General features: G+C 33.0%; 1 protein-coding gene across 5 annotated transcripts in view; it reads left to right on the forward strand.

Annotated features, from left to right (window-relative positions):
* LOC138322840 (serine/threonine-protein kinase SBK1-like) overlaps positions 1-14,732 on the forward strand; it is a 37,879-nt gene extending 23,147 nt beyond the window's left edge. For 4 of the 5 annotated variants that reach the window (XM_069266977.1, XM_069266978.1, XM_069266979.1 and 1 more), the window contains one exon: positions 11,774-14,732. In XM_069266977.1, the coding sequence (XP_069123078.1) occupies positions 11,789-12,862 (1,074 nt within the window). In that variant the 5' untranslated portion in view covers positions 11,774-11,788 and the 3' untranslated portion in view covers positions 12,863-14,732. Of the gene's footprint in view, positions 1-4,258; positions 4,295-11,773 lie in introns of all 5 variants that reach the window. The other variant, XM_069266980.1, reaches the window with a different exon arrangement.
* The last annotated feature ends 1,645 nt before the right edge of the window (positions 14,733-16,377 follow it).

Genomic DNA, 16,377 nt, shown 5'->3' on the forward strand with positions numbered 1-16,377 from the left:
ATGTGTTTGCTCTGTAATAGACATTCTAGCTTATTTCAATTGACCTTCAATGTGTGTATAGAAATTGTTAAAACTGTGGCTTTTCCGGAATATTTTCCATTTTCACAATTTCATCAATACTCTAGACACTCTACTAGGGTCAATGTTCAGAAATCCAAATCTTTACATAAATATGTTTTTATAACACATTCCTTTGTTCTATTTTCATATACAATAAAAATATACATTGTCAGTTTTACTTGAAGTATAGAATTGCGTATTTGTAGATGTTTGAAATCGTTGAATGGGAAATGAGTTTTTGTTACAGCATTATAACTAATTTTCATTTGTTTCCATACGACATCTGACTTTCTGATTGGCAGATTGTTTTTCTTCATATGGTATGAAGAAAAACTTCCGCGAAAAACCCCACGTTACATGACGTCATAATAGAGGCGTCGACGTTTCGTATTGATTTGGAAAAATAATCCATTGGAAAATCAAGAGAATCGTAATTTTGGAAATTGACATGTAATTAGTATCTTGAATAGTTTAGGGAGTGACAGTAGGTGAGTTAATAAAGGAATCCACAAATTTTCAAATTTGTTTTACAGTTTTATTTGCAGAATGAACAGAAATCCTAGAATAAGTTTTAAGAAAACAAATAGAAATTCATTTGTTTTCAGAATATATAAATCAAAGTTTATTAAGTTTTAAGATTTTCCTTCTGTGTTACAACATTCAGACAGATGTCACGTTTTACGCATGCCACATTTACGTAATCTGTTAAAGATAATGATTATTTAAATATCCTGTGAAAACGAAAATAATGTAGCAGACAATTTGATAACAAAAGAAATGTTTCTATATATTATAATGAAATATGTCAGCTATGGAAAGTAATATACTTTCATCAACAGCAAACTTAATATACTATATATTTGATTACAAGTATAACCCTGAAAACCCGTACAAAATATGTTTGCTCTGTGAAATTGATCAGGGTTAGTTTTTTTTTATATTGACTCTTCTACTTTTACCTACATTCGTACATCCGTGTTTTTTCCTTATAAAATACGTATCCATGCCAATCAAACATTGATAGTATTGCAAACATTAACAGTTAGTGATAATAAATAGAAATTAAATATTATACAAATATATATTTGTTATTCACTCTTTTATCCACTAAAGGGAAATTTATTTGACATTCGGTTCTATATTTTTATTAAAGCATTTCATTTGGAATTCTAGTTTTTTTCATAATAATGAATACATTTATCTTTTCATTTAGATTTAAATTTATTTAAAATATATAATAAACATTTATAGAAAAAAAATTTACGAAGAAAAAGACATGATTACTGTTTAGTGTCTCTACTCCCTCTATACAAGCTAAACATCTATATATCTTTCAGACCTGTGGTTTTGGTGGCGTAAGGACACTCATTAAGAAATCTTGTTTTATCGGCATATGCATTTTAAAATGAACACTTAAGTTCAAATGCTATTTTATCTAGTTGTTAGATGTATGTTTGTCGTTTTATACACCAGATTTACACATTTAGCAGGGTACATTATTTACGCAAAATATTTCCTTTTCGTATGAGGAAATATTTTGCGTAAATAATGTTCCCTGCTGTTTCCCTCCTGTTTGTATAAGTAAACACACCGCTTTAGACGAAATTTATTCTATCTATCCTAATCCCTCTTGTTAAATGTCATAGCACTAATCTGCATGATTACGTTGAATGCCACAATTATATTATAGTATGGATTGTTTGTTCTTGTAATTCTAGAGAAGTGATAAACAAAGTGCGCCATTTGTATAAACAAAAGAGAGTTACAGTATTATGTTTTCAAGTTATTTTAGCTATGACCGATCTCTACATAATAGTTCACTAAAACGTCTGTATTGTTAAATTGTTTCTGTACGTCTATAATATTTATCATTATTTAAAGATGCTCCACCGCTGACAAAATGTAGTATTTTTTTCACTATCAAAAACAGGAGCAGACGATTTAGTATTTTTCTTCAGTTACAAAAGTTACTCACTTTACACCATTACCATCATTGAAAAGTTTGAGCTCCTAATTTTACATTAAGTTAAAAACATAAAAAAAATAATTAATTGCATCCCGAAAAAATTCCGTGTCAATATATCCTATATGGAATGAAATAGTGATTGCGCATGCACCAAAGGCAAAATGGATTATAGAGAGATATATACACGATTACACGCCAATTATTATTCAAATGATGAATGCCATTTATGCTCTGTCGGCGGTGGAGCATCTTTAATTTTTAATATTTCGATTTTATCTTTACGTTTTATAAAAATATGAACTGTGATTAGCGTTGATAAAGCATTTTCTTTATTGTCTTTTTTATTATGTTAGACTATATGTGTCAGATTTCAGTCCTAACTAATAAACATTGTGTTAACAGATATATTTCATATATAAGAAGATCACATCTACAGGTACTCTCTTAGTCATTAGAATTAGCTTTGTCTATTCAGAATAATACTTAATTAGAGTAGCAGGCACAAATATATGAGGGCTCCAGTGGTTGGAATTTGTTTTGTATTTCGATTTGTCTTCAATTTTTTATAATACTTCATAATATAATTGACATAATGCGAATATATCTTAATCTACATACCGTGTATTACTATCTTGAGTTGAAGATATCAATTTTTTACACTGAAATCATCAAACATGCTTTGGTTAAAAGTAAAAGAAAAATGCAAAGACCACTATAGAAAGTCAATTGTTTATTTTTTTTTATTTTATATAAAAAGATATATATATATATATATAAATCCTGTGTGTGAGTGAGTGTGTGTGTGTGTGTGTATGAATATGTATCTTTATTACACTTCAACAAAAATATTAAGAAACAAATTTCTTGTATTTATAAAAAGAGTCAACGAACTTTTTCTTAAAATACTCAAAACTATTGTACAGTCTAATTATACTAGTATAGGTTAAATCATATTTTAAACTATGTATTCCTGCGGTATCAATTCATCTCTGTATATCAATGACATATCTGTTTATAAACATTTCTCCGTCCTACAATGATATGGATATGCGTTATTTTTCCCTATAATTTGTTTGTTATGTACGGTGTAAATTACTTCAGTCAATTATATTGCTTCTCATAATTGTCCATTATTCATTTCATTTCAACTATTAAGTTAGCAATTGTCAATACAACTTATCATGCTGTATTTTCCTATTTTGCTGATTGAACTAAACGCTAATATTAGAAAAATAATCTATACATAGTTACAAATATGTTTTGAATCGAACTTTTGTGAAAGCTATTTCTATCGTTCTGGTATTACATAATGTAAGAAATCATTTTGAGGTTATACTATGAGCAAAATAGATTGGTGAATCGCCCTGCAAGTGGGGCGTTAGAATTGTACCTGCTGTCTCTATTGCATAATCGTAAAAGGCGGCTAAATTTAGGATATTATCTTTTCTCTTCTTCCTAACTGACTCCCCCCCCTAATGCATCCCTTGGCACCGCCTCACTTTTGGCCTTGGGTTGAGCGATCGCCCATGTGAGGAAGGCTCTGGGTTCTGTCCCTTGGCCGAGACACACCAAAGTCTATAAAAGTGGTAGTTTCTTTTTCTGCTTAGCGCTCAGCATACATGGATCGGGACGACTGGTTCGCCCGTTGTTGTCAGTATAATGTGACCGGGTGGGATGTGTTTCGTGGTGTCTTCGGCGGCATGCTTCAATGATATAGCACTATAAAAAGGGTAACAGTTCCACTATACAAGAAGACACAACATGAATATACCGCAGTCTTCCAAAACACGCACCTCGCACAACATACACGCAACACACCGCATACATGGGAGGCCCTCCTTATATGACCATAGCTGTTAATATGACGTTAATAAATAAATAAAAAACAAGATTGGTGAAATAGCAAGATGGTTTATATGTATATCTTCTTGTCCAGCTGATATCAGGTACCTTAAGATAATATAGTTTATTTTCCTCAAACAATCCTTACAGTGCTTCTGGTTTTATAGTTGGTTGACATAAATGATTCGAAAGGACAAATCTATTATATATTTTTAACGTGCAATAACAGCATATTTGTCTGTGATTAGTATTTCAAACAACGATTAAGGCTAAACACATTTTTACCTTCAATATTTAAAATAACAAAGAAATAATTTCGAACATAAACAAATGCTAGGCACACTGTAAATTATAATATCAATTGCATACCGAAAACATCTTATTTTGCAGGAAATAAGAAGTGGATATTGCGAATAAGATGATCACGTAAGTCGTTTTTGAGCAAATGAATACCCATAATAACACATCCTGGTCATTTTTAGGACACCAGCCCAAGGATTATCTTTCGTAATTCCAAAATAAATATCCTAGAATATCCTGACATAGATCTGTCTGAAAGTTGTAACACAGAAGGAATATTGTGTTTGTCAAAGTGTTAAAATTTATATGAAAATGTCTAACTATACATTTACATTGTGTTTGTCATAGCGTTAAAATTTATATGAAAATGTCTAACTATACAGTTATCGTGTATTTGTCATATAGTTATGATTTACATGGACATATCTAACTATACAGTTACTGTGTGTTTTTAAGGAGTGATTATTTATGTAGATATGTCTAAGTATACAGTTACTGTGTTTTTGTCATAGCGTTATAATTTGATGACTATGTCTTACTATACAGTTATTGCGTATTTGTCATAGCGTAATGATTTATATGGAAATGTATAACTATAGTTATTACGTGTTTGTTATAGCGTTATGATTTATATATAAATGTTTAACTATACGGTTGTTATATGTTCATGATAGCGTTATAATTCATAGAGAAATGTATATCTATACCAGTTACTGTGTGTTTGTCATAACGTTATGATTTATATGGAAATGTTTAACTATACAGTTATTTTGTGTTTGTCATAGCGTAATGATTTATACAGAAATGTCTAATTATACAGTTATTATGAGTTTGCCTTAGTGTTATGATTTATATGGGAATGTGTAAACATACAGTTATTACGTGTTCATGATAGCGTTATGATTTATATAGAAATATCTATTTATACAGTTACTTTGTGTTTGTCATAGTGTTATGATTTATACATAAATTTCTTACTATACCAGTTACTGTGTGTTTTTCATAGCGTTATGATTTATATAGAAATGTCTTACTATACAGTTATTTTGTGTTTGTCATAGCGTTATGATTTATATAGAAATGTCTTACTATACAGTTATTTTGTGTTTATCATAGCGTTATGATTTATATAGAAATGTCTTACTATAAAGTAATTACGTGCTTGTCATAGCGTTATGATTTATATAGAAATGTCTTACTATATAATTATTTTGTGTTTGTCATAGCGTTATGATTTATATAGAAATGTCTTACTATACCAGTTACTATGTTTGTCATAGCGTTATGATTTATATAGAAATGTCTAACTATATAGTTACCGTGTTCTATTCCTCTGCTATAGGAACCTGCCTTGCGCCGCCTTCCCCCCAACTTACCGTGATTAATACAGACATTGCTGCATTCCTACAACATAGGGGGTCGATGTACTACAAGACGTTATAAACAGACTCTATTTTTATAGATGCAATTAACCTAATTTCGCTCTTTTTCCAAAGTGAACATGGACGAACTACAAGACGATATCGTCACTTTTTGTGCGACTCTATGTGCCAAGAATGAACGCGCATGGCCGCATTTCATTGTAGGCAAGCTATATGATTACACATACTACTTAGTAATTTACACATTTCGGTGTTGTTATTTTTTTGATGGATATCAAATATATTTCAAATAGAAGACATTAATATATGAACAAATGATAATGAAAAACAGAAATCAACATACTGCAATTTTTTCGATGTTTGTGTAAGAGTGTCTTGAAATATTGGGTATGTGGTTATGACATGATACTTAACGGTAATTAAAAACATCTGCTACCACTCCTTCATAGCTCAAAAAGATCGACTACGTCACGCCAATACTAATGCTGCTTGTGTTTTAAACTGATCCGTTTTCAAATATACTCAGATATCTCTTTCAGAAACGTACTTAGCCATATGTTGAGATTAAAACGTATAGAATGCATATCTTCTAACGTGCATGTGGTTTTATCCTCTCATAAGCATATTTGGCTTGTCTCGGTTTGCAGCATTATCTCTAAAATGCTTTTATGTGATCGATACATTGAAACATGATAGTACAATGTCTTGGGCAGGATGTTCACACCACAGACATTTCTCTTTCTATTTTTATTGGTAACTTTGGTTTTAATGTTGACATTGTCCCCTACAGCTGAATGTCCGTCTCTAGTTTGGAGGAGATGCCTTGACAAGACTTTAGCGTAGTTTCCTTATATTTTGTGGGCGATTTTACGTACTAAATTATACAACTTAACGCGATGAGACTGTGAATGCGTCCGAGGGCAACATTCCTATTTAAGATATAAATCATAATGTGGCGAAATATAACTATAACTGAACATTATTGTTATCTGCTCTACCACAGACCGTCTGCAAGTTCTATTACCGGGTTTTGCGTCCTAATACATTTTGTTTTAATACCTACAGGTAGGGTGTAATACTGGCTGGTCTAGGGCAATGCACTCATGCCACCTGAGGCTGTATTGCATGGCTACCCATGCAATAAAGCCTCGTGACGTCACGGCGTCAACAAAATTTCTATTTCCTCGGTAAAATTTTAACATCTTTTTCACAAACTTGACTGGTTTTACTATAAAAAGATGCAAACAACGGAATTTTGTTGAAAATATCACGTAATCGTATGAAAAATAGACTTTCAGCCGTGGATTTCTTCAAATTTTTTTCAAAATGGCGGGATATCATAGTTGTAAAATTACAATAAAACGTCGAGGTATGAAAGACAAATACTCTTTCATAAGTGGATATGAAGGATAGGGACATTCTACCCTCGGGATCACAAAATGTTGTAAAACCGTCGGCAAGCCTCGGGTAAGTACGATGGCCCATATAAGCCGGCATTCTACACTCACAATTTGTATTTGTAGATTATACACGTAGTTTTTGTAATGCCGTTCTACACTCCAAACTTATATGTGTAGAATGTACATGTACCAATTACTAGTTTACTCTGGCATTCTAATCAAGAATAAATTTCAATCCAAAAAAGATATAATTAACATTCCGGACATATCGTGACAGAAACCGGAAACGTGAAAAGATTTTTAGCACGACAAATTATACAAAGACAATAGACACGCAAAATTAAAACGAGACAAGATATTTATTGTTTGAAATATAATACATAGCAAAATGTAACTACAATAGATTTATAGTAGAATTTACAATGATGTATATGTTTAAGAAAGGCGTGATATATACATGAAATATATAAAAATAGGTCATGGACCTAAAACGGTCACCCTACGTTTTGATACAGATTGAAACAAATACATATAAAAACTATATATTGGCCAATTGCATCATCAGGCTCTTGAAAACCGCTTTTCTTTAATTCCTATTCAAGCAGTGGAATACATACGATAGGTGATGTATGGGATTCCACACAGAAACAGCTCAAAAGTGATCAAGATATTTATGGGAATCTAAGAGATAAAAGAAACTGCATTTCAGAGTTATCAAGATTGAAGTCTGCAATACCAATGAAATATAAACGATTATTACGCGAGGAAGTTATCTTAAATAAGGAAAAATCTAATACTTTTGTTGATTCTGAATTGAATATCATTGACCGAAATAATGAAATAATCGAATACAAAAAACTAAAACTCAAATCAGTAAGTATGAAACCTAACGGGAATAATAGACCCGATGTTGAAATAAAATGGGAGAACCTTTATCAAATACAATTTCAATGGAAAGATATCTGGTTAACTTGTTTTAATATATTAACATGTCTTAAGATTAAAGAATTTCAATGGAATTGTATCCACCAAATTTTATATACAGAAAATAAGATAATGAAATTAGGAAAATGTCATTTCTGCAAAGTCGAAAACGAATATATACAACATTTATTATTCAGTTGTGCTTATACAAAACTTATTTTGGATTATGTGGATACCATTATGAAAAACGTTGTACCTGAATATATTTCAGGAACACTAGATAAAGAAGAAATTGTGATTATTGGTTATCCTGGTAAAAGTAGTCTTGCTTTATTAATAAACACTTTTATTTGTATCATGAAGTGGACAATATGGCAATGCAGAAATGACATTAAACACAACAACAGACTTCCAAATACAGACTCTACAAAATACAATTGAGGAAGCAACTTAAAAATGTGCTCTGACTTTTTTTGCAATTCTAAACAGAAAACAGTAGTAACTATTGATATTGTTTCCCAAATTTGTGATAATATACCCTAGTAATGAATATTTGAATAAGTATGTCACATGTGTAGCCTGCTACATGTACTATGTGCTGTGGGCTTTTGTTAGCAGGCATGCATCTAAAGGGAAATTTTGTAATAAACTTTGTATAATAACGTCATATGTGCAGCCTGCTACATGTACTATGTGCAGTGGACTTTTGTAAGCAGGCATGCATCTAAAGGAAAATTTTGTAATAAATTTTGTATAATTATGTCATATTTGTAGCCTGCTACATGCACTGTGTGCAGTGGACTTTTGCTTTTAGCAGGCATGCATGGAAATTGTGAAATAAATTAACACATTTCAGTTTGACGTAACTCGTAAACACCTTAAATTAAATATCATATCATATTAGGTGAACTTTTGAATCATTTTGTCAGATATTTGGCCTGTAACTATATATTTACATTCGATAAGGATTTTGCATAAACAGGGATGCTTCAGGCAGGATATTTTTTAGAAAATATGTAATACAACCTTGTCATTGATATGTGATATATAGTATTAAAAATCAAAAGAAAAGTAATCACGGTGATGAAAAAATGAGAATAAAACAAAGTATCAGCTATACAAATTATATTAGAAGTAAAGTGATAATCTGCTGCTCTGAGTGATAAAATATGCCTATTAGCGCAATCTAGGAGATGTGTTCATCAAAGTTATTTATCGTATTTTTTATAACTTTGATATTGATGTGCATGCCTTTGATATACCGATATTACAACACACATTAAAGAGCTAACAATAATTAATCAATCGCTCACCATTACCACGACCAATAAACTCTTCAAAACTATTAACGGTAATAGCAAAACCAGAATGGAATCCTTAATTAACTTTGATTTTTTTACCTTTATTAGACAAAACATCACTAGATTTTGTTGTTATCATTTACATGTAATTGATTTTCAAAAGCCGATATATGACTGCAAAGTATTTCATACAAAAATAACTGCAATAGTTATTAATGATATATGAGAATTTGTGTTCCTAAAAAACTGCACCATTAATCTAAAATAAAATTTCTGAATGAAAGATGCAAGGACAATATGTCAAGGTAAATATTAGTACATAGTCGTATGAATCCGAAACATGATTTACCAACACATAGACGAATATAGTATTACGATTAACAAAACACGAATCCGAAACCACATCCAGCAGATTACAAACACAATTTTAAATCATATCTACCAACAAATACATGACTTTGAAACATGGTTGTATGATTCATCAACGTTATATATGCGACTCTTAAGCATGATACAGCAATGCAGATTTGAATCTCATACAATATTCACAAAACACACACACGGGCACACGACTCGTATTTGTAGTACAATTTACACGAATTTGAAATTATTCTCGCACAATGTACACACACACATTCCTTGATAGCCTTCGCTGCTGACAGTTGCGTGACCCTATCTGTATTTCTCAGCACAGAATTAGCTGTTGAGAATGTTCTCTTTGACAGTCACGAGATCAGCTCCCTGCTATTCTACTTTTCGTTTATGTTAGTTTGACATTCCAACAAAAAGTTTATCTGTGTTGCAATCATCTCTTAGAGTGGAACATGGATATTTCAAATGGTTTGCGTAATGTGTATATATTACATTTATTTGCAACTTGTGGTGCCAACTTATCTGGCCCAGACACAATAGTTAATACGTGTTATGTTTTTTTCAATATCAACATGATGATTCAACGTTGGTCAGCCTTAAGTACCAGATATTTATTGTTGCAGACAGTGATTAGAGAAAGACAGAAAGATCCAGTATTATATAAAGCAGTGCAATGTCGCCATTGTAATAAACATATGTCTAGAACACGCATACACTATAACCTGCTGTACAGGTATTAGGATTGCACCTGCTGTCCCCATTGCATGACCGAAGAATTCATACTGTCTCCCTTTACATCGCCGCACTTCTGATTTTAGTTGATGCCGACAAAACACTATAATATAGTGTATGTGCTTCTGCTTAGCGGTCAGCATAAATAAAATGGGACGACTGGTTCGCCCATTGTCAGTTTAAAGTGACCGTGCAGTGTGTTTGGTACCTTAGTGGTATACTTTTAGCGCGATAGCATTAAAAAGACAAGGCTCACAATGTCGGATAGCTACAGGATACACACATACCACAGTATCCTAAATCATGCAGATAATCATAAATGAAATTTTACATTCCGATTCGTAACTCTATCGTAGTTTGTTTCTAGATGGACAGAGAAAGTAGGCACATTGCTTCTCGACAATAGCTGTAAATGCAATAAAACACTTGTTCATTTTCTAGGTAATGTGATTTGCTGACTATTAATGGAAGAACTACAGTAATATAATGGGGTTTTATTGACGGAACATACAAGGTTCCATATAAACGGCCAGCTAATTCAGAAACAATATATAAAAAAAACTTTAAATAGCAAACGTCAAGTCGTGTTAAACGGATTGCTTTACCTCAATCACACTACAAACAGAAAATAGTCCAGGGATGGTCCGTATTGTTTTGTGTTATCTTAAAGTATCATTGTCAAGTTGGATTTAGAACAAGGTTTCCATTTGACCATGAACAAATGGGTAATTGTTATTATTTTACCAATCGCATTTGAGTATGTATTCTCTCATTACAAAGCTAATCTTTTATTTCCTATCACCGGCGATATTACTTGTTTTGTTGTGTACAGTAACTTAAGTGATAGCCAATGCAAAATAGAAAAGCTTATATATATCGAAATCGTTATCATAATTGCAGAAAAAATGTCGCATTTGTATGCAAAGAAAGAACCAACATTCATGGTAGTATTAGTGTAAATTGTATTTTTAAAAACAAATTGATTTACACGTTTTAGTATTGCTATCAACTATGATTGTGTATACAGGAAAGGAACACGATCGTGTGCGGTACATGATCTCGCGCACACAATATCCGGTAATTTTGACAAAAAAAAATTATTCGGACATCTAAAGTTCAGAATGACAATGTTAATTATAATACAATTTTCTGTGTTTTTTTATTGGAATTTAAATGATTAGCTAAGTAAATTGCATATAATATGATTAAAATAGGATTATAGAGTGTAATGCGCAAGAACTTCCGGTTCAAATGTGTGGTAAGGTAAATGGTTTTCGTTTATTTTAGGTAAACTTAAAAATACTAATGGTCCTGACTGTCACCATAATATAACAATAAATAAGTAATAAGTAATTAACTTTCAGCTATGAAACTTATTAAGTCTTTCTAATCAAATGAGAACATTTCTTCTGTATTCATAACTTGTAAGGTAATCCTAAATATTATACTACATTTTACTTGGCTTTTATTTTTTGTTTCTTTTCTGTTTTGTAGTGAAGCACAGAATTTATGGTCGACAAGATGATGACCGAACTAAACACGGATTCTATACATGTTATCCCTAGATCACCGCGCTGTAGCACCGCCGACAACTTACTTAATCTTACTCTAAAGGACCATTATGAAGTCACAAGAGAGTTGGGAAGAGGGACATACGGTCAGGTGCTTTTCGCAAAGTGTCGTGAGACAGGAAAAAATGTAGCTTTAAAAGTATTAACAAAAAGCAACACCAAACTGCGCGAGTTTGAGAAGGAATTTCGCTTTAGTTACTTTCTATCCCCTCACACTAATGTCGTCGATACTTATAACGTAGCATTTGAGACAAGAACAGCATTTGTGTTTGCACAAGAATTTGCTCCGTATGGGGATTTATTTGAGAAAATCCCTCCACAACTAGGAATGGTTGAAAAGGATGTTAAAAATGTCATCAGACAAGTGTCGTCAGCCCTTGACTTCATGCACAGTAATGGCCTCGTTCACAGAGATATCAAACCCGAAAATATTCTGATTTTTGAACAAGACTTTAGCAAAGTCAAACTTACCGACTTTGGTATGACTCGAAAAGAGGGATTAGTTTTACGTAAAGTGAACGGAAGCATACCGTATACACCACCGGAAGTGTGCGAGGCGGTTAAGAACGAGAGTATAACAGTAGCTACCACGGGTGACGTGTGGGCGTTCGGCGTGTTATTATTCTGTATGTTAACAGGGAATTTTCCATGGGAAAACGCAGAAATAAGCGACATGTACTATAATGAATTTTTACTTTGGCAAAAACGAAAATGTACCAAAATACCATCACAATGGCGAAAATTCACGCCAAGAATTCTGAGATTTTTCCGTAAAACATTAGAAGGAAAAGTTGAAAGGAGATGCAATGTGAAAGAAATAAAAAAATATTTAAGCGACACTTGGTTGAAGCCTTCGGTCCCTTCAACGGCTGACGATGAAGAGGAGGAGGATAATACCCAGGACGATAAAACCAATCAACTCACCTCTTTTCTACAAAGTCACGGTATCGATACAAATTTAGATAAACGACTCCGCGAGCGGAGAATTTCAGAATGGCTCCTGGCCCTTTGAATCTGGCGCTAGACTGGCGTGTGCTCGCCATGCAATACACACAATCAGGCTTATCGCTGAATACGCATGTTATCAGTCTGTAGACCATGTGATACCGATTTGTGGAATCTTAGGTCATATAAACGTATTTTATTTATCTCGTCGTGCTGTGATATGAACAGACATTGTGTGATTGTGATATGTAAGATGGCTTACCAGTTCTATGTGTAATTAATAAGGCTCATTATAACAGCAATATGTACATTAAAGGTTTTTATCCTGCTATCAGGCTGACATGGTGCTTATTTGGGATCAGATACTCCAATCTGCATTTTTTTTAAACACAGCTGATGTTTGCCGCAGTATTTTACAAATCATCATTTGTTTGTGGATTCTTGTACACTATCGCTGTTACCGTAACTGTAATTTAGTGGAACGCCGGTGCGGTTCCGGCATCTTTCGTAATTTAGTAAAATTCTAGTTTCGTTCAGGTACCCCCGATCGGTGATAGTGACGAGTGCAGTATTATGGGATGGGCAGCATAGCCAAAAAAACAATGGGACACTGAGAAGAGTAAAGTGGAGATTTGGTCAGCTTCCTAACCAAGTTACATGATTGTTGGTGCACAGGTTATTGTACCTATAAGACACAAACTGTATATAACGTCTAATAATGAAGAAGCACAGGTAGGCTCGTTATATTTGAATATTTATGTCGTTATTGGCCAAGCATTGGTGACAGCCTGCGGTATGTTCTACCTGGAAAGTGAATTTGGTACAGTGAACGTTTAAATGCTTTTAGCATTGCATTATGGTGGATGATTACGGCCATCTCGTGTTGTCGTATCGTCGCCTTGCCGTGTTGTCGCCTTGTCGAGTTGTCGCGGTCTCAAACTACGACAACCCGAGGTTTAACAGATAAAATGTCGACTTGTCGCGTTTTCGAACCGCGACAAGTCGACATCACGACAAGAAACACGGCAATACGACAAGTCGACAACATGACAAGTCGACATTTTAAACACGCTAATTAGAGCTAGTATCTCTTGTTGTCGCGGTAAAAATGTCGACTCGTCGTGTTGTCGAGTTGTCGACCTGTTGTGTTGTCGAGTTGTCGACTTGTTGTCTTCCTGTTACACATGCGCAAGCAATACATAACACTCGCCATGATGGATTGCTAATGAAAGTGTGTGTAGCCAGATTTACTTTACCGTCCTAAAACTATGTACATGTTTGATAGCAATTTCGTTACTAAGATTTGTCAAAGTGTGCTTTTTCTGAATTAGAAATAACAATGATTTGTTTATCATCTAATATTTGTGTAATATTGATTTGATCTTGCCATCTGATTAGTACGCAGAACTCTTTATTTGTTAATAGTTAGGTCACTTGAACTGTACATGACACATCCCGAAGGCCTTATAGTCCGAAGGCCCGTAAGTCTGAAGGCCCGTTATCCGAAAATTAGAAAATATATAAGTTATATAGTTGTTATACTTCACACTTTAAGAGTTGGGTATGTTTTCGTTGAATTTGATGAATACATTTTTCGGCAATGCTTTAAAGTTGTTAAGCTGCCAATTTTTTTGGACGACAAGCTTTCGTTTCTTCAATGAGTATTCCAACAAAATCATAAAAGGAAAGAAAATATCTTACATTTGATGTTTTATAAGATGTCTCATAAATATGCATTCTATGAATTATATTACAAACAAATTCATGTTGGCTTTAAGATGTCCATATGTAAAATTTATGTCCACTCTTATTTGATTGCATTAGGAATAGCATTGCTCCACGAATGGATGGTATAAATGTATATATGTGACCAAATATTACTGAAAACTTGCCTGTATACATGTACGTGTAAACATCAATATATTGTACAATATGTATGTAACGACTTCTTTGTGTTTCCTTTTCCTTTCTTTTACTTGTTTAATCTCCCTTTAAATGATGAAAATGGTTTGCATAATGATAATCTCTAGAAAAATATTTTAAAAAGATTGCAGTGTACGTATGTACATGTACTCTTTAATATCTTCGGACTAACGGACGTTCAGACTTACGGGTATTCGGACTAACGAACGCTCAGACATACGGACCTTCGAACTAACGGAAGTTCAGACAAACAGACTTCGGCGTATTAGACCTTAGGTACAAAGTGGGCACCCAGGTCACATATCGACATCACTTTTATACGTCTACCACCATTACACATAACAATTCCATCACCTTCTCAACTGGTCCGAATTCAATGAATGCTGTTTGTTTGGTTTGGGAACAAGTTTAGAATAAGATGTTTCAAAGTATAAAAATCAAGCGGCTGATCTTAACAGGATAGCAGATCTAGGTATAAAAAAATCTTATAATGTTGCCACGCCTGGGAATCAAAGTTCAATATGCGCTATTCGGATAATACATTGTTTGTATTTACATGTACCTATAGCATATATTATATATGGCGGCTGGGAAAAACATGAACAATGAAAAGTTATTGCGTATATATATTGTACGTTTTGTTTAATTAATTACCCGATTTTACATATTGATGGAGATTTTGGTTACGTTATATGTGCCGTAACTGGGCGAACATCTTGACACGCTATTCTAGATGTAATCTATCGAAAACCATCAGGTTTTTTAAATTGTGATAATCATTCCAATTGTTAGACAAACAAGTACGATGCCTTGTAAACATTATTTGCAAGTCAGAAGATAAATATGTTTACTAGTAAATGGATGCATACCTTCAGCAGAAACATATTCATGTTTCTGCCTGCAGTAATCACTCTATAATTACTTATTACTTTGTAAAAAATGATAAATGAAATTGTAGACCACATCTTGGCTTCATGGCCTGACCATGAACTGCCAAAAATCATTTTTAGTTTTTATTCATACCTGTTATATTAAAACCTATGCATTGTATGTTTTGTGATTTTCAAAATGTTGATGGTGAAAAAAATATCAAAAGCCTTGATACTTGAGTATTAAAATTACGGCACATATAGCTTTAAAGAAGATTTTCTACTCTTTTATATTTTTTGAAAAATCCGTATCCTAACAGCAAGCACTTAATTTAATAAACATATTGGTAAAAAAATCATAGTTTTATGTCTATAAAGCACGTGTAAATCCGCATTGATTCGTCAACTGAACATCGCTTCGTCATCGCCTTTGATTGAAAGGGAGATGTTCTGACGTTGTTTCGACACAAGGACCTAGATCTAGGGATTATTTACGGTTCATATCAATATAAAAAGGAATATTGTTGATGTTATGTTGTTTGTCCTTTTCTGACCGTTGGTATGATAGAATTTGCAGGACACAAAACGAGAATTCAATTTGCATTTGCTTCTTAATAGTATTTTATTTTTCATTATATGACTAAACAAAATAGTGGCACATCTCATTAAAATGAAATCATAATTCTCTTGATCCACTGTCAACGCAGAAATCATTGTTTGTAGATAGCGATCCAACAATTTGGACCCACCAAAGTACCATGCATACGCCATTTTAGACATTTTATGACTT

Source organism: Argopecten irradians, chromosome 5 (assembly GCF_041381155.1).
Source record: "Argopecten irradians isolate NY chromosome 5, Ai_NY, whole genome shotgun sequence".
NCBI lineage: Eukaryota > Metazoa > Mollusca > Bivalvia > Pectinida > Pectinidae > Argopecten > Argopecten irradians.